This window comes from Notamacropus eugenii, chromosome 2 (assembly GCF_028372415.1).
Source record: "Notamacropus eugenii isolate mMacEug1 chromosome 2, mMacEug1.pri_v2, whole genome shotgun sequence".
NCBI classification, from domain to species: domain Eukaryota; kingdom Metazoa; phylum Chordata; class Mammalia; order Diprotodontia; family Macropodidae; genus Notamacropus; species Notamacropus eugenii.
In genome coordinates this window covers 471667428-471694851 of record NC_092873.1, presented here as the reverse complement: position 1 = coordinate 471694851, position 27424 = coordinate 471667428, and the positions used below count along the sequence as shown (strand labels likewise).

The window sequence follows — 27424 nt, the reverse complement described above, 5'->3', positions numbered from 1 at the left end:
AAGCCAGAAGGTCAAGCCATACCTAATTGAATCCAATTTAATAGGGATCAGTGTAAGGTCTTACACTGAGGGCAAAAAAATGAACTTCATGGGTACAAGATTGGGGCTATGTGGCTAGTAGCTGATGTGAAACTGTGGGAGGTTGAGTGGCCTGCTAGCTAGATATAAAGCCCTGTGCTAAGTGTTTCATTATAATATCTCATTTGATCCTCCCAACAGTCCTAGGAGGGAAGTGCTATAGGAGATATAGTGTCCTACCTAGCAAGGGAGGTAACTGACCAGGGTCCTGCTCTACTCAGCCTTGGTCTACCCATATCTTGAGTACTGTTTGTTTTTCCTTGGCTCCACATTTTATTATGGACATTAATGAACTGTGGAGAGTGCCCAAAGCATGCCATAAGGAAAAGTGAAGGACCTACAGATCATGTCTGTTGAGGATATGTTTAAGGAAAAAAGAGATTTTTAGCCTAGAGAAGAGGAGAGTTGGGAGGAGGTATTGTATCTGGCATAAAAGAGTTGGAAGGGACATGATGTGGAAAACAGAATAGATTTGTTGTGTCTGTTCCCAGGAGACAGAGCTTGGAGAAATGAGCATAAATTGTTCAGAAGCAAATTCAATGTAAGGAATTTTTTTCCCCTGACAATTAGAGGACCTTCAAAGTGGAAAGGATTTGGGGAGGGGGTAGCTTCTTCCTCCCCCTCCCCACTAGAGGTCTTCAAACAGAGTTTAATGTGACCCCTTGGATATGTTGGGAAAGGAATCCTTGTTTTAAGTTTAGGTTGTACTGATCGTGTCTGAGGCCCCTTCCAACTCCTAAAATTCTTTGTTTTGAGATGTTGGGGGGAACAATAAGCAGTTAACATAATGTGATTATAAATCACTGTTGTTTAAATAAACATTACTATATTTACTTATTAGGTGTACTTTAGAATTTCATTGGCATTCAAAACTAAACAAATCCCCAACCACATCAATCATTTCTGTTATTCACTAAAAGCATCTTTTTAAAGATGTCCACTTAATACTTTGTTCCCCCTTCTGTCATTCAGGTGGCATTCCCTAATTTTACATTCAATTTGTCTTTATTTTTTTTCTCAAAAAGTGCTAATTTCATGCTTTCACCATATAGCAAAGACTGTTGCTTAGCAACTGACAAAACAGCTAATAGGCCTATCGTTTCCTAGGCCTGAAGATCTTATTTATTTATTTGTTTCTAGTAGGAGGGGAGGAGAAGGAGCATTCCCACCACTGAGCAAGCTATTTCAGTCACACAGACCGGAAGTGGTTTCCCTTCAATTTCTTGTGACTGGCATTATTTCTGTAGTGTCCTCATGGGTGAAAGTGGGGGCCAGGGCCCTGGATGGAGTAACAACCCAATATCTTTGATTTGGATTTCTCATTTTGACTTCTTTTTTTCCCTTGCATTAGAATGGCTGTTTTTCATCTTTTGTTTCAAGCAGTCTACCCCAGCTAGTTAATCCTGTTAATGATGTATGCCAGATTTAAAAAAAAAGGCTGCATCTGGGTACCACTTTTAGGAACATCTCATCCTTCAGAAGTTTGTTTTGTTTTGTTTTTAATTAAAGGGGGAACATGCTAAGATCTAGGAAACAAATTACCCACTCTCACAGTCACTTTTTTAGTTTTATGGCAGCACTGCAATGACAATCCTAACTAAGCATATCTAGGCTCTTAAGCTCCTGCCACTTTGCATTGGTTAGCACAGATATCTAGTATATCCATTTATCTGGAGCACAGTAGCGCATCCATCCCCTATCCTGTTTCCTTTACCATCTCTGTGATTTTAACAACATTGCTCAAATAAAATCTAGTGTATAATAAACTAACTTTCAGTTTATATTCTGTAGTATTGCAATGAAAAGGTGTGGTCTATGAAAAAATGTTATTATAAATCATAAAGGTGTTGGCAGAGATGAAATATGTGGCAGAGAGTGAGAAATAAGGTTTTGGGGGTTTTTTTGCTTAGGAGAAAGCTGCAGTTCAGGGTGGTTCCTTTTGAATTTGTAGCCAGTTAGGTGGTGTCCTGGAAATTTATAGCCAGTAATCTTTTACAAGAAGAAACTCCCAGGCTATCATTTGTCTAATGATTAATTATTCTCATAGATTCATCAGGAGCTTTTATGATAGATCTCTAGTAAAAAGTTTGCCTCATATAAAGAGAAGCTTTGCTAAGTAGCTACTGATAAAATTGGAATTGTTAATGGATGTAGTTTTTTAAAAGTCAGGAGTAGGAGGGGGAACATAATACCACCTTAAAAAATAGAAGGCCTGTTAACTATATTCTGTCCGTTCTTTGTGCATTGTTGATGTGTTAGTGTTCATACGTCAAACTTTTTTTTTTTAATCAAGAATGCAGTGGCAGGTTGAAGGAGTGGAGATGCTTAAAGACATATAATAGAAGCAAAGAACCTGGCTGTTGTACAGGTTACCTGGAGAATTGTAAAGACTGTTTGTACCAAGAAGTTTTTTTTTAATCTTTATTCTTTAACAAAACCATCTAAACAGTTACATAAAGCAAAAACAAGCTTCCTGCCATTTGTACTATATGTTTTACAATGAGTTGTGGCTAAAGTCCAAACTTCCAATTCAAAGTGGCATTTAGAAATGGCTAATTCTGAAATGATTCTTAAAAAATGGCTAATGTTAAAATTGTTCCTTAAAGATTTAGAAAAACAATTGACATTTCTAATAATTATTAATGGATTAACTATTAAAGAGCAGGCAATTAATAAAACTTCATCTGAGTACCAGAAAAAAAAACACTTGACTGGGATTGCAGAGATCATTTAGTACAGCTCTCTCATTTTGCAGATGGGCGAACTATAATCTAGAAATGGCTTGATTTCTCCAACACTTAATTGAGAAAACTGTAATAAAAATAATAAACATCTTTATAAATTTTATTAAAAACTTTATGAAACTTATAAATAACTTTTTAATAAAAAATACTTTAATAGAAAAAACTCTAGATTTAGAAATAGAGGACTTGGGTTCAAACCTTGCTTAGGTAACTAGGTGGCCCAGGGGATAGAGTACAGAACCTGCAGTCAGAACAGCCTGAGTTCAAATTCAGACTCAGATACTTTATTTACTCTTTTGTGTGACTCTGGGCAAGTCACTTCACTGCTGTCCGCCTCAATTTCCCAATTTGTAAAATGGGACTAATAAGACTACTTAAAGCCTTTCAATTACCTTAAAGTACCATGTAAACTTGAGTTGCTCTTTTTATTATTAAGAATTTATAGCCTTGTGGACGGCTTCTTAGTGTGGGGTTTATAAAATCTGTCAATAAAGCACATATAGAAGTAACTATGGGAATAATAATAGCTTGCTTCCCAGGGTTGTTATGATGACCAAGTGTATCTTATCTATAAAATATATATATATTTTATCTATATATAATATCTATCTGTAAAACACTCTGCAAGCCTTAAAAGTCTTTTTGCTCTCTTTACCTTCTATACATTGTAATAATTAATCAACTGCACTTGATTGTGGTGTGAAAAAAGACACTGATGATTTTTGTCTTTTTTTAGAATCATTCTTTACAGGTATTTGAAGGGGTTTGGGGGACAGCTCAAGCAAATCTTTGCTTTTCCTCTACCATTTTGGCTCCTTCCCATGATTTTTGTCTTAAAGTCAGGTTTTTCTCCTTATAGTCTATGTTATAAATGTGATATTAGTGGTACATTTTTATTTTTAGCATTTCTTTAATGCTTTTCAGTATAAATTAAAATAATTGTAATAGAGAAATAGAACATAGAGACAGACTTTGGAAACTTGGTAGTCTCTTACACAAAGGCTTTGAATTCCCTATATTAGTAAATCAAATCTATTATAAATTGTCTTTCAAAGTTCATAGGTGGTATCTTCGAATTGCACTTGGCTAAAATTTCAAATGTCACTTCTGTACTTGACAAAGAAAATCACTGTTTTCAACAAGATATTTCATTTGGATCTTTAATAAAGATAAAATTAAGTAGAAATATGACATTGGAAAACCCCCTGACTATGACCACACAGAGACAGATTCTGCCCTGTGCAGAGCTGTTTCCATGGCATGGCCCATAATCACGAGTGTTTTGTTGATTCAGTTATAATAAATAAATACTCCTATACAATAAATGTTTTCTTTGCTCCCTGTCCATTTCATAATAAAGATCAATGATGTGATGCTTGTCACAGTCAGGGAGATGTGAAGGAACAGTGTCTGCTGTTCTTGCTGCTTAAGCAGCATCTGACCTCCATCCCCACTAACCTTTTACCGGTCATCCATGACCAGAACTCATTGAAATTGCCGAATCATCCACCAAAAAGAGAAATGTACAAAAAGATACAGGCTTTGGGAGGAAAGGAATGAGGCCGATCTATGCGTGCTTCCCCTGCTTTGCCATGCTGGAATCTTCCAGTAGCTGGATTTCTTCAATATTAGGATATTAACTCTCTTTCTCTTCCAGCTCCTGCAAACTTAGATGACTCCTTTGAATTCCCTTCCACCTTCACTCCTACGATCCCATTGATCTTGGCAGATCATGCCTGGAACAAAGAAGTGCTTGAGAAATTGATTATCTTGCCTCCTATTTTATTAAGTAAACTGAGGAAAGAGGCTCTTCAGTCTTTACTCCTTTGATTGTCACAAATCCTTCTCTCCTCAAAGGTTAACTCCTTCATCTTTGCCTTTGTTCCTCTCCGTTCTTTTTACCCCTTATTTTCCCCTCTCCTTCCCCTCATCACGTTCACTTTCTTCTACTGCTTTGAAATAATAGTAATTGACATTTACATAGTGCTTACTATGTGCCAAGTATGGTGCTGAGTGCTTTACAATTATCATCTCACTTGATCCTAGTAACAGCTCTGGGAGGTAGGTGTGACTATGATTCCCATATTATAGATGAGGAAACTGAGGCAAATAGAGGTGAAATGACGTGAGTGTCTGAGGTCAGATTTTAACTGAGGTCTTCCTGACCCTAGTCTTTCACTGCACTGGAAGAGATCCTTACTTTAGTGATGAGAAAACGGATGCCCCTGTAGATAGAAGGGAATTCTTTAATCATTTAGGTAGTTAACTAGAAAAGATTGGATTTAAATTCCGATTCTCAGATGAGGAGGTTTTGATAATGATGATGATGAGCCCTTTCAGTCATGTGACTCTTTTTGACCCCACTTGGGGTTTTCCTGGTAAAGCTGCTGGAGTCGTTTGCCATCTCCTCCTACTCACTTTACAGCGGAGGAAACTGAGGCAAACAGGGTTAAGTGACTTGCCCAGGGTCACATAACTAATAAGTGTCTGAGTCTGCATTTGAATTCAGGAAGATGAGTCCTCCTGATTGCAAACCCAGTGCTCTCTCCTTGGCATCACCTAGATGGGTACTTGCAAATTAAAAAGTAAACACCTGGAGGGCTGGGGCTGTTTTCTTTTGCCCAATTCTTCCCAGTGATAGTAGGTACTTAATACATACTTAAATATGTATTGATGCTCTATTGATTGCTGCAAAGTCAGTGCTCTTTCCACCACACCAAATTGCTACCAAAAACTTCAGCTCAAGCCTATCCATACTGTTTGCCAAATACAGTCTGTCCAGTTAGGAGTCTTTCCTACTTCTTTTCTATTTCCTTCCTTTGATTCCTTGCCACCTCTGTGTTTTATAAATGCAAACCACCATTCATTCATTCATGCATTCAACAAATATTTGTTTAGCAGCTGTCATGACCTCCTCTTCCTGTCTTCCCTATTAGTCACTAGCACCGTCATCCTCATTTCCCTATATCCAGTCAGGCTTCAAGTCCCATTTATTCTACCCTAGTAAAGTCTCTTCCATAATTCCTTAACTTTCTGTTCTGTAGATATCACAGTCCCATCTCCTATCTCTTCACAGCTGGGGAGAAGGTAGTGGTGATAGAATGGAAAGAGTTCAGGATTTGGAGTGAGAAGTCCTGGATTCAAGTCTTGACTCTGCCATCTGTGTGACCTTTGGGAAGTCACTGTCCAACATTATCCTTTCCAGCTCTAAATCTATGAAGCTATGACTCTGTGATTGTTGTACTTGCTTCCCTTCTGATCTCCTTCTCTACATTCTCTTCCTTTTTCCAATCCCCTTTCCCTATTGCTAGCATCACTTTGTCATATGACTTCTCTGCCTTTGAAATTCTGATTATCTATACTATGAAATGGTTATTTCTTAGCCTGGTGGTCAGGCTAAGATATTTAGCTTAGACCCATTATCTGTCACTAAAATTTCTTTACCACGTCATTTCCTACTATCCTTCGACTGCAGATAGACTACACTGTTTACTTTACTCTAAGAATATTGTCTCTATTCTGCTTCTTATCACATTTTCCCCATCCTTCAGTGTCACACTGGGCCCACTATCCCCAGGAAGTCTTCCCCTGACCACTCTGGCCAAAAACAGTCTCTTCTTTCTTTAACTCCCTGGAGCACTTTAGCATCTGTACCAGTTATTTGTCTCTTCCTCTTATATGGCATCACATTATTTAGTTTTTCATTTATGTATATCTTGTCTTGTTGAAGACAAGGTCTGTAAACTGATGAGTATCAGTATTTCCTCAGAACATTTAGTAGAGGTACTATGTACATAATAAAGCATTTGGTAAATCACATTTCTTGAGATCAGACCTGGATTTTGGAAGTTTCCTTTAAAAACAAAACAAAAGCATCAACTGCATTTCCCCTTTATTTCATCTTGACGGGAAAGAAATGTTTTTGTTAGGTATTTCACCTAGCCACAGCACTGCTCTGTGACACGTGACCATCATCCAGTTATTGTTAGAATCTTTATCTATTCCGGTCCTTTCATGTCTTGTCATGCACTCTGACTGCCCAATCTGAGCCTTTTACAAGGAACAAATAGCACGCTGGTTTTCTTGCTAGAAGCTTGTGGTCATAAGTGAATTATTTTAAATCATTAGGTTGGTAGAGAATGCTTTCTAAATGAAGTAAAGGAGATATATGTGGGAGTAATATCTCCTGGTGTGTAGAGCTTGAAGTGGAACAGGCTGCATCGAGCCATTGTCTTTGTCTTTTGGAGAGTCTGAATCCATCACTATTTCTGTTTATGATTATCATTATTCCTTGTTTTCACATACTAGAATTTACTGTCCCAGTTTCTTATTTCTTATGTTGAAATGGTGCTTCAAATCCTCTCTTTGTATGTCTCTCTCTATCTCTCTGTCTCTCTCTGTCTCTGTTTCTCTCTCTCTTACAAAGAGGTACACCATGTCATGGAAGGACCACCAGATCTAGAATTAGAGGTCCTGGAATTGAATCTAATACTAATTGAATCTTATGAATACTTATGAGATCTCAGGCAAATCATTTTGCCCTTCCGGGCTTCATTTTCCTTTTCTGTAAAATAAAAGGCTGGACTAAATCATTTTTACAATCTCTTTTGTCTTCAAATCTTATGATCCTCTAAATAATAGTACCACTAGTTCACCTGTAAAAATTGAAGATAGGTTTACTGTCAGTGAATACTTAGCATCACTTGATGAAAAATTATTTTGTGTTGGCTAAAGATGTTATAACAATAATAATGATAGCTAGCATTTACATAATGCTTTACAAATATCATCTCAGTTCATCCTCATAACAGCCCTGGGAAGTATGTACTATTATTTTCTCCATTTTGGGGATAAGGAAACTGAGGCGGACCAAGCTTAAGAGACTTGCCCAGAGTCATATAGATAACAATGTGTCTGAAGCTGGATTTGAACTCAGGTTTTCCTGACTTCAGGTTCAGCATACCGTCCACTTCACCACCTAGCTCATGTGTCAAGTCAGGTATCAATGGGCATTTACTAAACATGTGCCAGACGCTTCCCTAAGTGGTAGGAATTCAGATACAACAAGAAGAAACACAGACCCTGCTCTTGAGGAACTTAAAATCAAATAGGGGACAACAGCCTGTAAAAGGAAGGGCAAGGGGAGAAAGGCCAAAAGTCTGGAATACAGCCCAGGGAAAACTGAAAGAACGAACAGGGCTGCCTTGGGAGATTGGGGAGCAGTGGATCGATCGAGGAAGGGACTGTATGGGATAGATTGAATTTCTAGGGTGAGAAATCCTTAGAGTTAGGAGTGGAGCTCAGAAAGAAATGAAGGAATGACCCTGAATAGGAATTCCATTGGAATATAAGATCCTTGCATGTAACAAGGATCTTGTTTGATTGTTTGTCCTTCTGTCCTGTGCCTAGCAAAACACCTAGCAAAGTATTGTTATTGTTCAGTCATTTTCAGTTTTGTCTCGCTCTTCGTGACCCTACTTGGGGTTTTCCCGACAAAGATACTAAAGTGATTTGCCATTTCCTTCTCCAGCTCATTTTACAGAGGAGGAAATTGAGGCAAACAGGATGAAGTGACTTGCCCAGAGTCACACAGCTAGTAAGTGTTTAACTCAAGTGTTGAACTCAAGAGTTTGAACTGAGTCTTCCTGACTCCAATAGCGCTATCCACTGCACCACCTAGCTTCCCAGCGTGGCAGATAGTACTTGCTTAATAAATACTACTTGATTAAGAGTTACATTCATTGCTTTGCAGTCTGTGGAATCTATTGCATTCATCCACATTTTTGACCGAGGTGCAGATGAGGAAGGGAAATCTCTAATTCTTGTTAAGCAAGTATTTTTATTCCACTGGCCATTCTGTTCTTGGTTAAGTACTAGTGAATTTAATAAAAGCAAGAACAATATTTTCTGATATTCTGAATTTGCTTAGCAATTTCTGAAGATAGGGATAATGGCTTACAACAGTATAGAATTTTACACATAAAGTTATTCATTTCTTTATTTGCTATTACATAATATTAAGGGGCTTGTTTTATTTATTTATTTTTTCTTTTTCTTGCCTCTCTTGAAGAACTCTGGTTGGAAGATCCTTCTAGAGTAATTACCAAATGTTTAAAAAACTTTTTGTGTTTTTAGTAACAAAATTTTCTCACATTTTCACATGTGCACACTGCTCTGCATAGAAAATCTACATGATGTTGTTGGTCAGTCATGTCCAACTCTGTTATCCTGTGGATCATACCATCTGCAAGGTTTTCTCCGGAAAGATGCTGGAGTGATTAACCATTTCCTTCTTCAGTTGATGAAGGCCCAGTATCAGACAACTACTAAGTGTCTTTCTGACTCCAGGCCCAGCATTCTATCCACTGAGCCCCCTGACTGCTTCCTCAGATGTAAAGTTCCCTGATTAAATTGACCTAAGATTCTGCTTAGAATATCCACCCTCTTGTTACACAAGTAGTTAGGGGATTTGTCTTTCCTGTACTTAATGGACTTTCTTTCCATGGTCATTTCTGGCCTCTGTGTATATACTGTAAGTATTTGGCCATATACGTCTTGTGTGTGTATGTGTGTGTGTGTGTGTGTGTGTGTAGAGATAGTGCCTTGCACTCAGTAGGTGCTCAATAAGTGCTTGCAGAATTTAATATGACAAGAATAATTAGTAAATGTATATAACATTAATTTTTTTTGGAGACCTCTCAGGATCATCCATTTGTTTAACAGGAGGAAGAAGCAAGTCATCTCTTAAGATCTATATGTAGAACTGAGCAAAGAGGCATCTCCCTAAGGGACAGGAGGGTCTTATCTCTGAGTTTTCAGAGTCCCCCCTCTGTTCTCTGGCTGTGTTTTTGTCCTTCCTTTGTTTTTTTTTTTCTCCTTCATATCTAACACTGATAGATCCATGGAGGGTATGACTACATTGTTCACTGACTGGTACTTGAGTTCTAGAGCCGAGGTAGGTTGAGGCCAAAGGTCAAAATTGTTGGTCTTTTTAATGCCTTGAAATCTGTCTATATGAAACATTAACAAAGTAGCAAAGCTTGTGAAATATTGCTGATTTGGTTTCCATATCCATGCCTTATTACATAAATCTTGACTTCATTTTGTGTTTTCATGAACTTTACCAGCCTTAAAACTTAAGAGGGCAGAAATCTAGGCTATTTGATTTGCTTAGTAGAGCATAGGGCTAAGAAAAGCAGCCTTGTGAGAATGATTTTCTTGCCTAAATTAGCAAGTATCCCAAGGAACTTGTGGTTACCCTTTGAATATGAAAACTTGAAACAACATTTTAAAGGCATCAATGGCACATCATCATCATACAATGTTTTCTTATCTTAATGGGATCCTTAATCTATGGCTGATTCAACAATTGTTTTACAGCCATATATGTTACAGTTTAATCATTAATATAGTTATTAATCATAAAGTAATCTGGCCTCTCACTTCTAGGTTTCCAGATTTGTAATTATCGTTGGCATTACCCTGGACTCTTCATTCTCCCTGACCCCACATTTCCATTCAGTTGCCAGATCTTACCATTTCTTCCTTCCCAACATCTCCCACATCCTTCCCTTCTCTGAACTCACATAGCTGCCATCATCCTTAGATTGCTGCGGTGTCTCCTCATCAGACTCCCATTCTTGTCTTTTTCCACTCCAGTTCATTTGTCATACTTCTGTCCTAGTACTTTTCCTTAGGCCCAGATCTGACCATATGACTTCTCTACTCACGAGATTCCAAGCACTTTCTATTGACTAGGTTAATATTATAAACCCTTTTGCTTTTTGGCCCCAACCTATCCTTCCAACCTCATTGTACGTTACTGTTCCATCTTATACTCTGTAAACCAGTCAAAATTACCTTCTCTCTGTTCCTCACACACATGACAGTCCATCTCCTATCATCATGCCTTTGCACTGTTCATCCCACATCCCTGGAATGCACTCCTCCTTTGCTGCTACCTCATAGAATCTCTGTCTTCCTTTAAAATCAGCTCAGGTATCATCTTCTTTGGGTAGGCTTTCCTGACCCCTCAACTGCTGGTACCCACTCTCCCATACTGCTTTGTATTAAACTACTCTTTGTGTTGATTTTCACATTTTTACATGGAATGCTTGTCTTCCCCCATTAGAGTGGAAGTTCATGGTGGGGAGAATGATTGTTTCATTGTTGGAACTTGTATCTTGAGTACCTAGCACTGTGTTTGACACCTGGCGTCACTTAATAAAACCTCTTGATTGACTGATTGATAAAAGCTGAAATGATCCATCCATCTGGTGAGCCATGTGATATTGGTTACGTTGGAATCATGAGGGACTTTCCAGAGATCAGGGTTTATTGTTCATTATGTCTTAATATGAGAGACGTTTCCTATACAGAAACCTCTAGGACTCCTTAAGGGAAGGGAACAATGTACAGACCATTTTAGCTAAGGCTTACATGGCTCACTTTTATTTGTTGGTTTAAAACAATAAAGTAGACAAGTTACTTTAATGCCCCATAAGAGGTTGATCCACCTACTCCCTCCTCACCCTATCAGCTTCCTTTTAAGTCCCAACCAAAATCCCATCTTATACTGGAACCTTTCTCCTTAATTCTTTCCTCGGTTAATTATATCCTGCTTGTTCTGTATAAAATTTGCTCTGTATATTTAAATTTGTATGTTGTCTCACTAGATTGTTAAGTTCCTTGAGGATAGGGACTCTCTTTTCCCTCTTTTTTTATCCTCAGCTCTTAGCACCTGTCACATAGTAGGTGCGTAATTATTGTTTATTGATTGATTGTTGTGAGGATAGTGCATAGTAACCTATAAAGCACTATGGAGGGGTCCACTCTTGTCATTAGTGTTGGATCAGAATATACAGAGAGACTCTAAAAACAGATAAGTAGAATCATTGTCAGATGATTCCTTAAAACAACTCTAGCTTCCTTGGAGGAGTAATAGGAAGGAAAAAAAAGTCTGAAATCAACTATGCAAGTGGATTGAGAGTGTGCCTCTGACAGTGAACGGCTATAGCAGTGCCAAGATCCTAAAATCGTGAATATGCAGAGTCATCCAAATAAAAAATTTTGAAGAAACTTTGAAGACTCCCTTCATAGGGTGCATAACATGAAATTATTAGTTCAGGAAAACATATGTTCTTGGATTTTTGGCAGTAAAATCATTCCTAGTGGAATCCAGTTTAGGAGTTTCTATTAAGTAAGCAGTATCTGGAAGCGATATAATAAATATATGAATTTAGCAGTATCTGTGACACATCCTCAAAAGTCTCCACTCCCAGGAGCAACATTTATTAGTTTACCATTACCCTGATCACCTGATATCACCCTCCTTCTGCCCCTATCTGATGATGAATTAAATTTGGCAGATTTGTGTGTATGTGTAAATTTCCAAAGGAAACTCATTTAGCTATTTTCCAAGTGACTGTTGCATCATTCCTTTTTCCAGTCACCATATTTTTTTGAAGCTGTCCCAAATGCAAGTCACCATTCCCTCCCTCTTATCTCTTTCCCAACTCAATGAGGGACTGTTTTCAAAAATCCTGGGTTGTCAGAATGGGCACAAATTTTAGAGATCATTTAATCCCATTCCTCTCACTGTATAGATAAAGAAAACAAGTTCCAGAGACATCCAGGATTTAGCAAATACATGGATGTATAGAAAATGTCTCAGTGATGACCTTGTGACTTGCCCTTGGTCACAAGGCTACTTAATGACAGAGTTTGAACCTTTAAGAAGGGTTTTAAGAAAGGATTCTGCAACGAGGATGTGAGCACCTTGAGAGCAGGGACTGTTTTGGCACAGTACCTTGCACATAGTGGGCCCTTGATGAATGCTTCCACACCAGACTGCATATGGTCGTGCTCAGAGAGACCTCTTATTCTCAACATCTATGGCAGTTTCTTGGGGCCAGAGGGACTGTCTAGGTATGCAGCAAAGTTTTCTGCACTTTTAACACTAACCGTCTTCCCTTTCGCATTCTGTCCTTTCCTATAAAACTTTGGGAACTATTTAACTATAGTCAATGAGATTGTCCCATAGAGGCTGCAGAAGGAGTCTGTGGCATTGAGGGAGAGATTACCCATCACCCATACATTTCTGTTTGATGACTTTATGGCAGTGATATTAGAGCCAGAAGAAGAAATAGTGATGTACACAGAATACTCATTTTCAAAGAATATTGATCAGAAACACGTTTTGCAAAACCAAAAATAGCCTTTCTCTGCAAAAGGGAATGGCTTCATGCTTCTCTTTTCTCCCCAACCTCTGAAAATTGAGTAGGAAGAAACATTTTAAAGATGCTACAAAAATGTGAAAAACCCAGTGAGAGCATATCTGAGCAAGAGGAGCTAGGACACTGTGGTTATCTTAGAGGATCTCTCACATGGGGACTATATAGATATAATCCTAGTTAGACTTTGCCTAATTAAGTAAGTAGCAAACCAGCTACTTGGAATATTTAAATACCAAATAATTTATAAGAATTTCTTGATATACCATTTAATGTTATACCAGCTTTACAGTATTAATGGGAAATATAAGCCTCTGTTTATAATCTTTGAGGAAGTATATTTTTAAAAATATTTTGGGATTAATGAGATGATCTTAAGTGCATTTTAAAATGAGGCGGGAAAAAGAACACACCGGATTTGGAATGGAGTGACCTGGCTTTTCCAAGTCTCCTTTTGCTGCTTACTTCTGTTAACTGATGACCGAGTTTTGACTCAGTGATCTTTTAAGATATTTTCCAAGGCTAAAATCTTATATTATGAATACATAAAATGCAGTCAGCCACCTAGACTTCTCGGTATTGTTCTTCCCTCCCTCTTTTCTGTTGGCTAGGTGTAGTGATCTCATTAGCACGGAATAATAATGTTTATCGTTACATTGTACGCTGGCTCCCTGGGTGCCTTTGTGACTGTTCCAAGTCAGTTATCGTTCTTCTTTGCCACTGGGTGGCTGACAGCAGAGAGTGAGGAATTATGGGAAGCCACTCTCTTACCTTCGACAACAGGTGTTTGTGACAGCGTACCTCATTCAGATATCACAAGGTACATTGGGAAGCACCAAGTCTCAGTAGCAAAGCAGAATTCCAAAGTCGGGAAGGACTGCTTTGCTCTTCAGTGCAAAAGGTGCTACAAGACAGAGCTGAAGCTTTCTGGTAACTAGTGAGTGCACCAGGAAGTGCTGGTACCCTTTAAAGCCCTGCTGAAAAGATCGAGGAGCATTTTAAAAAGGCTGCCAGGTACGCCCTCTCTGATCTAGTAAAATACCTTGTTTACTTGTTGTCACTTTTTTAAAACCTTAGTGTTAAAGGATATAAATATCCTGGGGCAACTGGGGAGAATCTTTAAGGGAAAAATAGTCACTAAAGTCACAGTGCTGCCTTGCAGGAAAATTCTAAATGAAAATGTTAGCTTGCCTTAGTAAGAGTTAAATAGAGTTGGCAGCTGCTTTAATCTTGAGGATTTCACCTCAAGTGTTGCATTTTTCCTCAACTAAGCCTGTTAGAACGCTTTTCTGTTTCCTAGCAATAAGGTGTCTTACCCTCCCCCCCCTCCGCTCCCCCTTCCTGATTAAGGGAAAGGCTTGTTTGGTTTTTAATCTAGAATACTCCAGCTGTTGCTTAGGTCTTTTCACATGCAGATTTAGCATGGTGCTATTTAAATTATCACGTCTATCTTGGTGAGAGATATACCCGGAAAAACGAGGGGACTGGGGGAAAGAGGAGGCTGCCTTAGGGTTTATCCTGTTTTTGTTCATGAAATCAAACTTGTGACCACACTGTGTCATTGCTACTGGAGAGAACTTTCCATATGGTCAGTAGTCTTCTGGATTTGGGAATCCCACCATTGACAAATTTGAAGGGATTAAAGGGATACCCTTCCAACAAATCAATCTCTTTAGCACTACTTTAGGATAGGGTTTTTATATTGAAGACTACATCTCATCAAGTGTTGTGGTCACTTTAAATACAGGTTTCCAGGGTTTTTGTTCTGCATTTTGATTTTCTCATCACTTCATCCTCCCCCTGTAGAGTAGCATATAGGTGGTATTTTCAATGAGGTCATTTAAATAACTTTTTAAATAGCAATTTCAAAATTCATCTCCCACCCTCTTTTCTTTCCCTGGAGGTATGTGAGGAAGTTCTTTGCTTTACCCAGCTGAACCTTTTCCATTACTGAAGCAGTAACCGACCTTAGCTATCCTCTTCTCACTTTTGTAATTAAAAGTAGATCTACCCTTGAAAGTCTGTGATAAAGAAAATTAAACTTGGGGGAGGAGATTTATGTTGTTTTTTCTTTTGTATAAAATAAAATGCAGGGAGTCTTCCTTTCAAAGAATGGTTTGTTTTGTTTAGAAGTACTTGCCTTTCTCTAAGCAAGTACCTTATAATTTTTCAAGCAGTAGCTTTACTTTTTGGTGAACAGCAGAAAGCCAGATCAAGGACTGTTGAAAGCTTTAGGATGTCAGGTTTTGGTTTTGGTTTTTTTTTCCCCTTGGAGGGCTGGAGGTTTGGGTGTGGTTATTGTTGCTATCCATTTATCATTTTGCTTTTTTGCAACGTCTTAAAAACAAAAATGCTGTGAAAAAATGCTTTTTTTCTGCAGTGTGGAAGATATGTTCAATATCATAGCTACTTTAAAAACTAAAAGTTGTCATCCCATCCTTTCCTTTGAACGTACAGAATTAACGAGAAGTACCGTAAGAAAATCTTAACTCCCTCAAGAAGAATCTTCATGTAGAGACATACTGGACAAAGATGGACTGTTAAGAAGAAATTTGTTTTGGTTGAAATTTTCATCTTTCCACCAAGATCTGAAAAACTTTATTAACAGTTACCTTTTTCTTAGTGGGCGTTCAGTTTCTAATATTAACTAAGGGAATTTTTTTTCCTGAGGTTTGAGGAAAAATTTCAGAAACTGAATTTTCCACCAAGTCCTGAGTTGAGAATGCAAGATGAATTTATAGCGTTCACTTCCTACAGAGATAGCAGCAACCTCCCTTATTCTTCCCACCAGGGGTGAACTGCAAGACAACGCTTTGGTATCTTTTTTTTTTGGCTTGTGACACTCCACCCACTCTAGCTTCTTCAGGTGGGTGTGTTCATTGGCACTGAGCTTGCAGCAAGATTTTTCTTTGGATAGTGAACCTGGTCTGGCTCTGGTGCAGTTGCTGCTGCTGCTGTTGGGAAGCCAGCTGGCAAGATGATGGAAGAAATCTCCATAATGGTAGCCTACGATGCACATGTTTTTAGCCAGCTGTATGATGAGGATTTCCTTACAAGTCTTGTGGCAATCAGCAAACCCAAAACTATGGTAGGTGATGCTTCGTGAAACTAATGTGGACTAGGTATGATTATTCATATCTAATAGAATAGTCACTCCTGCACAACCAAATTTAATTTACTGGGGATGAGAAGAAGAGCATTATTTGTGGGTTCAGGTTCAAAAAAACAGTGGAAACCTACATTTTTCCTTTGTTTTATGCACACTATGTACTATTGTAAGACATTTGGAATAGTACATTGTATGTATGATGTAGATAGGTTAAACTTTAGGTAAATTATTTAAGGTGGGCAAATAATGAGAGAATTTTTGAATTGGAAAATTCTAGTTGGCTTACAGTACCTGCCATACATATGTGTACGTAAATAGATATAAATTTAGATATAGTTACATGTCTACAAATATACAAATACTGAAATATATATATGCGTATTTGTCTGTGTATATACGTATACACACACACACATATATATACGGTCCTGTATGAACAAGTACATACATGTATAAGCATATTGTGTTTACACACCCTCAAAGTCATTACTACTTATATTTCTTCCTCTTTGCAGTGGTACTTCTCCATAAGTGGGCAACAACTCAGACACTCTGAATGTGTGTTCAATTATGTACCTAAACAAGAGCACTTTAATTTGCAGACTCTACAAATCGTTACTTGTCTTGGAAATGACTGTGAAAATATTCTGTGGCATAATTTTGTTTAGGATTTCAAGTTTGTGAAGCACTTCGATCATTTTCTAAAGACTAAGGTGGAAAGAATTTTTTATTTATAGTTCTTTTCCTCCTGACCAGAGGGTAGAAAAAGGATGTGTTTGTTGTGTTTGGTTATCTGTGCCCTGAGGTAGCAGGTGACCATCCCCAGAACTTCAGAGGTATTGTGCATATGTTGAAATTTAAAGTGAGGAACAATCTGTGGAGAAATACTGTCCTTTAACCAGGTCAGAGCGTGCCAGATATGTAAACTACTTGCTTGAGAATAACTTTGATTCTACCAAAATTTCTCTATCTCTAGTGGCATCTGATATTTATTCATTTTGACAAACTGGGCCCATTGTGTACTGTTTATACTTAAAAAAATCTTTGTTTCCTTTTGGATAGCTTCTGCCATATGAAACACTAACATCTAATTTAAACCAATTGTGTTAGGTAGGTAGGCTGCTTTTACTCCCATTTTATAGGAAAGAAGAGTTAGTTGAAGTGACTTGTCTTAGGTGACATAAAAAAATCTGGGTATACCTGGGACTAGAATGAACGTTTTCTGACTCAATCTGGTGCTGTCATTATCTTGTCATGCTGTGCCTGTGTAATGAAACAAGAATATACAAATAATACAGTAAAGCCAATAATTGCAATCGTTCACATTCATATATCCCTTTAAGTTTTAAATCTCTTTGCCCACAACAACCTTGTGAGGCAGGTCATGTCTTATCACCCCCATTTCACAGACAAGGAGATTGAGGCTCAGAAGTGATTTGTCCAAGGTCACAGGACTAGTAAGAGGCTGGGACTCAAACCCACATCTATTGGCACCTTATCTAAAATTTACTACAAGAGTCATTGAAGTATATGGATGACACTGAAGACACCCGTTGCCTCATAATTTTAGACCATTTCTTTTTAAATCAGAACTGCTTGCAAATACACAACTTGAGTTTTATCTCTTCTCCCTGTCCCTGAATCCCCTCTTCAAAAGAAGCTAACAATAGCAACTTCTCTTACCTATTGATTACATAATCAAAAGCTAGCATCTTTCTTCTAGCAAAGTAGCTTTGTGTGTAGTCTTGTGTTTGCATTTGAGGGCTGGGGTGTGGGGGCCTGTCTATTGGCTGTACAATCGAAGCATAGCGTCCTTATAATGGTCACATTGTTGTGAAGGAACAATGCTTCTGAACCTCAGGCTGGCAGTTATTTAATCATTCACATATACTACGTACACACATAATCCATCCATACACATACACACACGTATATCTGAATAGATGAGTAGCCTAATACATTGCCTACCAGCAAGCACCCTTCTGCTCTTGTGTTCTCTCAACCCTTGACCGACAGGTTATAAGTTTGGTATAAATCCAGTCCTTCAGGTATTTCTTCAGTCTCCCTAGGCAAAATGGCCTTTTGGATTATGGCCGGCAGCCCGCCAGGCAACGGATGCTATTGCTCTGTACATAGGTTATCACTGTTTCTAATGATAAAGGTGTGGTGGTTAGTGGTTTACCTTGTATCCTCTCGGTTTGCATTGTGTCTGCTCTGTGAGATACTTCATTTTTTTTACCAGTTGAGAAATGACAGAGGGCTGGACTTCCTCTTGGACAGTTTTCTTTTGAAATGTTGGTTTGGTGCAGCTGTAAAAGCTGTGAGAAGAGAATATTTGCCATCTCCTTTTGATTCAGTATTGATTCTTCTTTTATGTGAGGTAGAAGCTCTTAAAATTATGGTCAAGGAAGCATCACTATATGAAAGAGAGATAAACACTCATGGATTTTCTCAGTATGAAATCCATCGTTTGCTACATGGCTTGATTCATTGCTGTGCGATGAAGTGTGCTATATTCCTGCCATTATAAAAATCGACTTTAGGAATAGGATAAATATCTAGGTATTATTTCTAACGCTATTCAGTAGTTTCTTAGCATTAATTGAATTCCATTCTGGAATTAGACTTCATTTGCTAGTGGAATGTCTCTGATCCTATGAGTGATAGTGAAATCCTATTAACTAAAGTGGTTTTCAAAAGTGAATTCTAGACATTTTCTTGGTGGCAATTACCTTTACCTTAACCTTGAACCTGTCCTCTATCTCACTCTTCCTGTGAGAGAAAGAAGAAAAATTGGCATAAGAAAATTTTGAAACTCAGGTACGGCCAGGGCAAAAAAGCTAAAATGTGCTCCTGGGGGGAAAAAGACTCGGCAGGTAATTTGCCAGGAAAATGACACAAAAACTTAAAGTAATTTTTTTGTGACTAGCAGAAAGAATGTTTTAATAGCTAGGAATTTATAGTCATTTGACAGACTGAAAAGGTTCTGATGGATACAAGTTGAAAAAGAACTTAAAATGAGGACAGATTTGAGACCCATTATTATTAATCAGTCCTAATAATAATATCTTACTTAGAATGAGGACAGATTTGAGACCCATTATTATTAATCAGGCCTAATAATATCTTACATTGTAATAATGCTTTATGGCTTACAAAACACTTTACATATGTTATCTCATTTATTCCTCAGCCTCCATCTACCCACCTAGGTAGATTGTTAGAGGCATTTTTACCTCCCATGAGTAAATTGAAGCTTGGAAAGGTTGTGACTTGCCTAGGGTAATAGTGTTCAAGCTAGAATTTGAATGCTAATTTTCTGTTTTCTAATTTAATGTTCTTTTTACTCTTTCTATGCTGTTTTCTCCCCAGTCCTTTGAGATACTGTTTCCTTATTGTGTAGAGCTTGTACTGGTAGCTAGCCAGTCATCCATATTAACACAAAACCAATAGGTCCTTTCTCTGTTGAATAACTTGGATAGATATTTTCCATTAATTTCAAATCTATCTCCACCTGTTAGTAATCTTTCTACCTATATCTAATAAGTTCTGGAGAAATACAAGTAATTTCAGAGAAGATAAGGAAGTATTTGAATCTTTAAGTTCTTTGAGTTCAAAATTAATATTTTAAAACTCTTGAAGAGTTACATATATCTAAGTTTTGCAAGTCTAATGCAATACATTTTCTGACCAGCTTGCTCATTTCAAGGTAAATATTAATTTTATCCTATCAAATTGTTTCATTCTGTTATCTTGATCAGGTTGGATTAGATAGCCTCTAACTTTCCTTCCAAATGAGATTCTGTGATATGATATAAATTCACATAGGAATCCACCACTAAGTATATATATTAGCCGATAATATACTTCTTGAAAATTATTGGCAAAATATCTGAAATTGTTAAATTCCAGGAAGCCCAGAAACTTCTTGGAAATATAAGTTTGTGGGAATAATTCATTTTTATCTTGAAGGAAAATCCCAAGCACCAAGAATTTAACAAGACATTATTAAAGTGTCATAGGTCAATCTATAACTGTCCTAACCTTGCCCTTTCTGTGCTTTCCCTATTACTTTCTGGCAACCAAACCTATGTGAACAAAGGAGACTCCTTTTCCAATCCTTCCTTGGAGAGTTGTTTAAACTCATGTTTAGACCAGTCCTCCTCTTCTCATTATTCATCTACCTCCCTACCCATTCCTTCTTTGTTTTCTTCACCAACTCCTTATATTTTTCCTGACCTTAGATGTTCTCCAAGATTTTTTTCAGCGTTCTTTTATGTGTCTTCCTCAATTAGATTATAAGCTCCCTGAGGCAGGGACTGTCTTTCTGCATATATACCTTCTCCTTGGACTACCTCTTTCACTTCCTCGTTTGCAGTGATCATCTCTATGCAGATGGGGCTTAGATTCTTATCTCTATGCTGACTGCCCTTTTGAGAGGTTCCCAAAGTGGGGGGGAACGACTTGGAATAATCCAAGAAGACATTGAATAAAAATGAAGGGGCAGTGGAATACATAAGGAAAGAAGGGAAGAATATTTTGAAGAACTGCTCATACATATTTCATCTGTTGTGTAACAGAATTATAGTTATAATGAGTACATTTTTTCCCAAATAAACACACAAAATGCGAGTTATAACTGATCAGTGGTCAAGCCCAACAACAATAACAACAACAGGTCTTAACAAGCAACTGTTGGTAGGGGAAGTCCAGCATACATTGGCAGGAATATGTGCTTTGTAGTAATTTGTTTACAATATGACACTATACTGTTACAGGACATTGCGTCTTCAAAATTTCAATGCAGGAAAACCCCCACAAATTTACAATAAATTATTAAATTTAAGATGCACATCTTTTTTTTTTTTATTATATACTTTTTGAAATGATGCAAATTAAAAAAAAAAACATGGTTAAAGAAAGTAGATTTCCAGGGAGTTGCTGAGTAAATTTTTTTTTAAAAGGGAATGGTAAGCCAAATAAGTTTAGGAATCTCTACTCTAGACCTACTCTGTCTTCTGATTATTTCTTCTGACTTCACTTTTTCATTCAATGATAACCACTCTTTAAATTGTCAAAACCTTGGTGCTATGTTTGACTGACTCTTCTCCCTCCTCTCTCACATCTAATCCATTACCAAATCATGTTGATGCTACTGCCACCACGTGTCTCCTGTGTACATTTACCTTACTTAATACAGGCTCTATTACCAACAGCATGATCTGTTGTGATGGTGTCTTAATATCCTGCCTTAACCTTTTCTTCTTTTGAGAGTCAGTGTGTTAATGGTAGACAAAGAACCTGACTTGGCATCCTAGGACCATAGGACTATATTTGAGGCCTGACTGTTGTGTGACTCTTAGGCAAATTATTCCCCTCTCTAAACCTCAATTTCCTTACACCTAAGATTAAATCATCTTAATTTTTTTTAAATTTATTTATTTAACTTTTAACATTCATTTTCACAAAATTTTGGGTTCCAAATTTTCTCCCCTTTTGTCCCCTCCCTCCACCCCAAAACACCGAGCGTTCTAATTGCCCCTGTCTGCCAATCTGCCCTGTCTTCTATCATCCCTCTCTGCCCTTGTCTCCATCCTATACCCCTTTACCTTTATTTCTTATTTCCTAGTGGCAAGAACATTACTCGACAGTTGTTCTTCACACTTTGAGTTCCAACTTCTTTACCTCCCTCCCTCCCCACCCCTTCCCTTTGGAGGGTAAGCAATTCAACATAGGCCAAATCTGTGTAGTTTTGCAAATGACTTCCATAATAGTAGTGTTGTGTAAGAACTAATTATATTTCCCTCCATCCTATCCTGTCCCCCATTACTTCTGTTCTCTCTTTTGATCCTGTCCCTCCCCATGAGTGTTGACCTCAAATTGCTCCCTCCTCCCCATGCTCTCCCTTCCATCATCCCCCCCACCCTGCTTATCCCCTTATCCCCCAGTTTCCTGTATTGTAAGATAGGTTTTCATACCAAAATGAGTGTGCATTTTATTCCTTCCTTTAGTGGAATGTGATGAGAGTAAACTTCATGTTTTTCTCTCACCTCCCCTCTTTATCCCTCCACTAATAAGTCTTTTGCTTGCCTCTTTTATGAGAGATAATTTGCCCCATTCCATTTCTCCCTTTCTCCTCCCAATATATTTCTCTCTCACTGCTTGATTTCATTTTTTTAAGATTTGATCCCATCCTCTTCAATTCACTCTGTGCACTCTGTCTCTATGTATGTGTGCATGTGTGTGTGTGTAATCCCACCCAGTACCCAGATACTGAAAAGTTTCAAGAGTTACAAATATTGTCTTTCCATGTAGGAATGTAAACAGTTCAACTTTAGTAAGTCCCTTATGACTTCTCTTTGCTATTTACTTTTTCATGCTTCTCTTCATTCTTGTGTTTGAAAGCCAAATTTTCTTTTTCAGCTCTGGTCTTTTCATCAAGAATGCTTGAAAGTCCTCTATTTCATTGAAAGATCAGTTTTTCCCCTGAAGTATTATACTCAGTTTTGCTGGGTAGGTGATTCTTGGTTTTAGTCCTAGTTCCTTTGACTTCTGGAATATCCTATTCCATGCCCTTCGATCCCTTAATGTAGAAGCTGCTAGATCTTGTGTTATCCTGATTGTATTTCCACAATACTTGAATTGTTTCTTTCTAGCTGCTTGAAATATTTTCTCCTTGACCAGGTAACTCTGGAATTTGGCCACAATGTTCCTAGGAGTTTCTCTTTTTGGATCTCTTTCAGGTGGTGATCTGTGGATTCCTTGAATACTTATTTTGCCCTCTGGTTCTAGAATCTCAGGGCAGTTTTCCTTGATAATTTCATGCAAGATGATGTCTAGGCTCTTTTTTTGATCATGGCTTTCAGGTAGTCCCATAATTTTTAAATTGTCTCTCCTGGATCTATTCTCCAGGTCAGTTGTTTTTCCAATGAGATATTTCGCATTATCTTCCATTTTTTCGTTCTTTTGGTTTTGTTTTGTGATTTCTTGGTTTCTCATAAAGTCCTTAGCCTCCATCTGTGCCATTCTAATTTTGAAAGAACTATTTTCTTCAGTGAGCTTTTGAATCTCCTTTTCCATTTGGCTAATTCTGCTTTTGAAAGCATTCTTCTCCTCATTGGCTTCTTGAACCTCTTTTGCCAATTGAGTTAGCCTATTTTTCAAGGTGTTATTTTCTTCAGCATTTTTTGGGGTCTCCTTTAGCAGGGTGCTGACCTGCTGTTCATGCTTTGACTGCATGTCACTCAATTCTCTTCCCAGTTTTTCCTTCACCTCTCTAACTTGATTTTCAAAAACCTTTTTGAGCTCTTCCATGGCCTGAGCCCACTGAGTGGGCTGGGATACAGAAGCCTTGACTTCTGCGTTTTTCCCTGATGGTAAGCATTGTTCTTCCTCATCAGAAAGGAAGGGAGGAAATGCCTGTTCACCAAGAAAGAAACCTTCTGTAGTCTTATTTCTTTTCCCTTTTCTAGGCATTTTCCCAGCCAGTGACTTGACTTCTGAGTGTCCTCTCCACCCCCACCTCACTTCCAGATACGCCCAGCCAGCACTTGGGGTCTGAGATTCAAATGCTGCTTCCCAGCCTCAGGGCTTTGGGCAGGGGCAGGGCTGCTGTTCAGTGTGAGATTAAGTTCAGGTGCTCAAGTCAGGGCAGGGCCGCCTCACAGGCTCCGTTCCCTCAGGGGGTTTACGCAGAGACCTTCAACAATGGATCCGAGCTCCTGCCTGCTTGGGGAGCCCCGGTCTGCTCCCACCTCTGCTGCTGCCTCCCGAGGGGGCCTGAGTTATGGGAGCACCCCACTCTCCTCTCAACCTGCCAAAGAGACCCTCTCACCGACCCTTGTCACCTGTGGGTGGAGGGACCCGCGCGGCTGCTGGAGATTCCGTCCCTGAAGCCTGTTCGGATCTGCTCCTTTCGGCGCTGTGCCGCCGAGGCAGGATTGGGCTCTGCTCTGGGTCTGGGCACGAGGGACCTTTTGCGAGAGGTTTTCAGGTTCTCTGGAGCAGAAATCTCGTCCGCTCCGTTCTGTGGCTTCTGCTGCTCCAGAATTCGCCCATGGTTCTTTTTTTTACAGGTATTTTATGGGCAGTGGGTTCAGAGGTAGCGTATGTGTGTCTTTCTACTCCACCATCTTGGCTCCGCCCCCTGAAGATTTCTCTGGAAAGACTGAAGGACTTGTTACATCCAAAACTGTGCTGTGTTCCTTCCCCTTTCTGTTTCCCGGGCAGCTAGGTGGTGCAGTAGATAGAGCACCAGTGCAGGAGTCAGGAGGACCTCAGTTCAAATCTCACCTCAGACACTTGACACTGACTAGCTGTGTGACCCTGGGCAAGTCACCTAACCCCAACTGCCTCATCCTGGGTCATCTCCAGTCATCCTGATGAATATCTAGTCACTGGATTCAGATGGCTCTGGAGGAGAAGTGAGGCTGGAGACCTGCACAGCCCTCCCTCACTCAAAAAAAACAAGAGTCAAGTGCAAGTCATGTCATCATTTCTCTGATGATGGCATGATCTTCTTCAGCAACAAAGAACGAACACACACACTGCTTCCCACTGGTGCTATAACCACAACTATTCAAGCTAAATCATCTTAATTTTTGAAGTATATATTCTAGGTCTATATCTTATTTCCTTACTCTTAAAATCAGTAAATATTTTTTATCATCTACTATATGCCTAACACTGTGCCAAGAGCTGGGAATACATATACAAAAAGAGAAACAGTCACTGCCCGCAAGGAGCTGACCATCTAATTGTGGGAGACAAAAGGAAGTTAAAAAACTTGCTGAGGGGGGATGGGAAGGGTGGTGTCCTACTAGAGAAGTACCTGGAAACTGAAAAGCAGGCAATATAGAGAGAAGTCCCAAAGGAGTACTGCCAGGTGAGAAATGGAGAGCTTTCTCCTCTAATAGAGGTTTGAAGTGCATGATCCCACCCTTAAATCATAGAGACTAAAGGTAGTGATAAGATACAGGAATACTGAGTCTGATGAGCTCTTACCAGATGATGAGGGTATCCCAATAATGAACATTCTGAGGTATGGTGGAGAAGTCAATCAGTAATCCCAAAGTAGTGCAGCCAAGACATCTTGTTTTTGCATAGTTTTAATGATGGCACAAACTTGCCCAATTTGTTGTCAGTTACTTCCCGTGTTGAGACTCCCTCCTTATTCTATCATTCAAGATATCTTGCTTATGAATAGATAAAGTGATCACACTGTTGCACAAATCTCTCCCTGTTTGTTGTTTGTTTATTATTTACCAAGGATGGGCAGCTGGGTTGTCCAGTGGGTAGAGCTTCCTGACTTCAGGAAGACTCATCTTCCTGAGTTCAAATATCGCCTCAGATACTTAATAACTGCGTGACCCTGGGAAGGTCACTTTACCCTGTTTGCTTCAGTTGGAGAAAGAAAGAACAAACCACCTCACTGTATCTTTGCCAAGAAAACCCTAAATAGCATCACAAAAAGTTAGACACAACTGAAATGACTGAACAAGATTTACCACATAAAGTTGAGGCTCCTTATTCTTGCATTCAAGGCTCTCAACAGTCTAGTCCCATTCCATCTTTTCTAGCTTTATGTTATTCCTTCCATACGTACTATAAGCAAAATAGATCATCCCCCCTATATATATATAACCTGTACTTTCCTGTACTCTCTTTTCCTTGACTAAAATTCCTTCCCTATCCTTTGTTGTACTCCTGAACATCCTTTAAAACATATCTGAAATGCTACCTTCTTCAAGAAACCCTTCCTAATAACCCTTTTCTCTTGGAACTTTTATATATTCTTCATGCATTATTTTGCAGTAAAATTATTTATCCATATGTCATACCCCCCCTACTAAACTATAAGCTTTCTGTGGGCAGAGACAGGGCCTTATCTAAATATTGCCTCTTCCCCAGCATGAGCAAAATCTTCTGTACACTTAGGTGCTTAATAAATATTTGTGGAATGGCTCACTCCTCTTCCTCATATTGATGACCTCTTTCTGTTATACAGGTTAGTAAATAAGAAATATGGGTTGAGAGTCTATATCTATTTTTTTCTTTCAACTGGAAAATAGAGTTGACTGCATTCTACATCCTATCTGATTTATTTTAAATTGATGACTTGAGTTGACTAATTCTTAAGACTCATTTGGATCTTGCATTTTTGATCTGTCTGTTTGTCTGTCTATCTATCTATCTATCTGTATCAACATATATATAACCATAAAGTGATAAGACTTTCCCTAGAGACTCAACTGTTTTATTGCTTTTAATCACAGTCCTACTCATTAACAAAAACTTATCTGGTTTATTTATGGATGAACTAAATTATTCCAGTACCTGCAGTAGTGCTTCACCCATAGGAGGGGCTTAATAAAACTTTGTTGAATTGAATTAAGTTCTGTTTTCCAAATTCATTACATTTCTCATTTTCACTAAGAGATAGAAAAGCTAGATATGGAGCTAGGGATTTGAAGCCACAAATCCCAGTTCTCAGACCCACAGTTCCCTTCCCATTTTTCTTCTTTCCTTTTCAAAGGTGTCCTTGACCTAAAGACAGAACAGATTAGTGATAGGATTATATGACACAACTAAGAAATAATCCCCCTACCTCTATTTAGTTTCATTTGTTTCTACCTATTGAGGATCCTCAGTTTAAAAGTTACATTTTCTCCAGCCTAGGAAAGATGTAGTCTCTCTGGGAGGCACTGTAGCTCTATCTTCAAGTATTTGAAAGCTGTTTGACATGTGGAAGAAGGATTAAACTTGGTCTTCTTGGAGTCAGAGAACAGAGCTTGGAAGCACTAGGTGACTGCTACAGAGAGGCAGATTTCCCTACTATAAAGGGAACAAATCCCTTAACAATTAAAGCTGTCCAAAAGTGAAAAGGGAATGGTAGGTTCAAATAAAAAAAAAAATTAGCACTCATTAGAGATGCTGTAGACAGGGGTTCTTAACCTGGCATTTATGAACTTTGAAAAAATAACGTAGTGATAACTGTATTTCAAACTATACATTTTATTTTTTAAAAATAAAAACATTCTGAGAAGTCAGTTAACAAGCAATTTATAAAGCACCTTCTGTGTGCCTGGGAATGTATTAAGTGCTAGGGAAACAAAGGGGGAAAAGAGGTCCTACTCTCAAGGAGCTTATGGGGAAGTGTGCATGCGAAGGACCATGTAGAAATAAGCTGAATACAGCATAAACTGGAAATAATCAGTAGAGGGAAGGTGCTGGCATTAGGAGAACATCAGGTAGGGCTTGTC

The 27424-nt window shown here is 38.5% G+C and overlaps 1 protein-coding gene across 13 annotated transcripts in view; it reads left to right on the top strand.

Moving 5' to 3' along the window:
• Positions 1-27424, top strand: part of RABGAP1L (RAB GTPase activating protein 1 like) — a 686444-nt gene that overhangs the window by 575728 nt on the left and 83292 nt on the right. Inside the window, exons 1-2 of one of the 13 annotated variants that reach the window (XM_072637884.1) lie at positions 12041-14068; positions 15512-16142. The exons of the other annotated variants lie outside the window; for them this stretch is intronic. Of the exons in view, the coding sequence (XP_072493985.1) occupies positions 16032-16142 (111 nt within the window). The 5' untranslated portion in view covers positions 12041-14068; positions 15512-16031. Of the gene's footprint in view, positions 1-12040; positions 14069-15511; positions 16143-27424 lie in introns of those variants that run through there. 13 annotated transcript variants of the gene reach the window in all.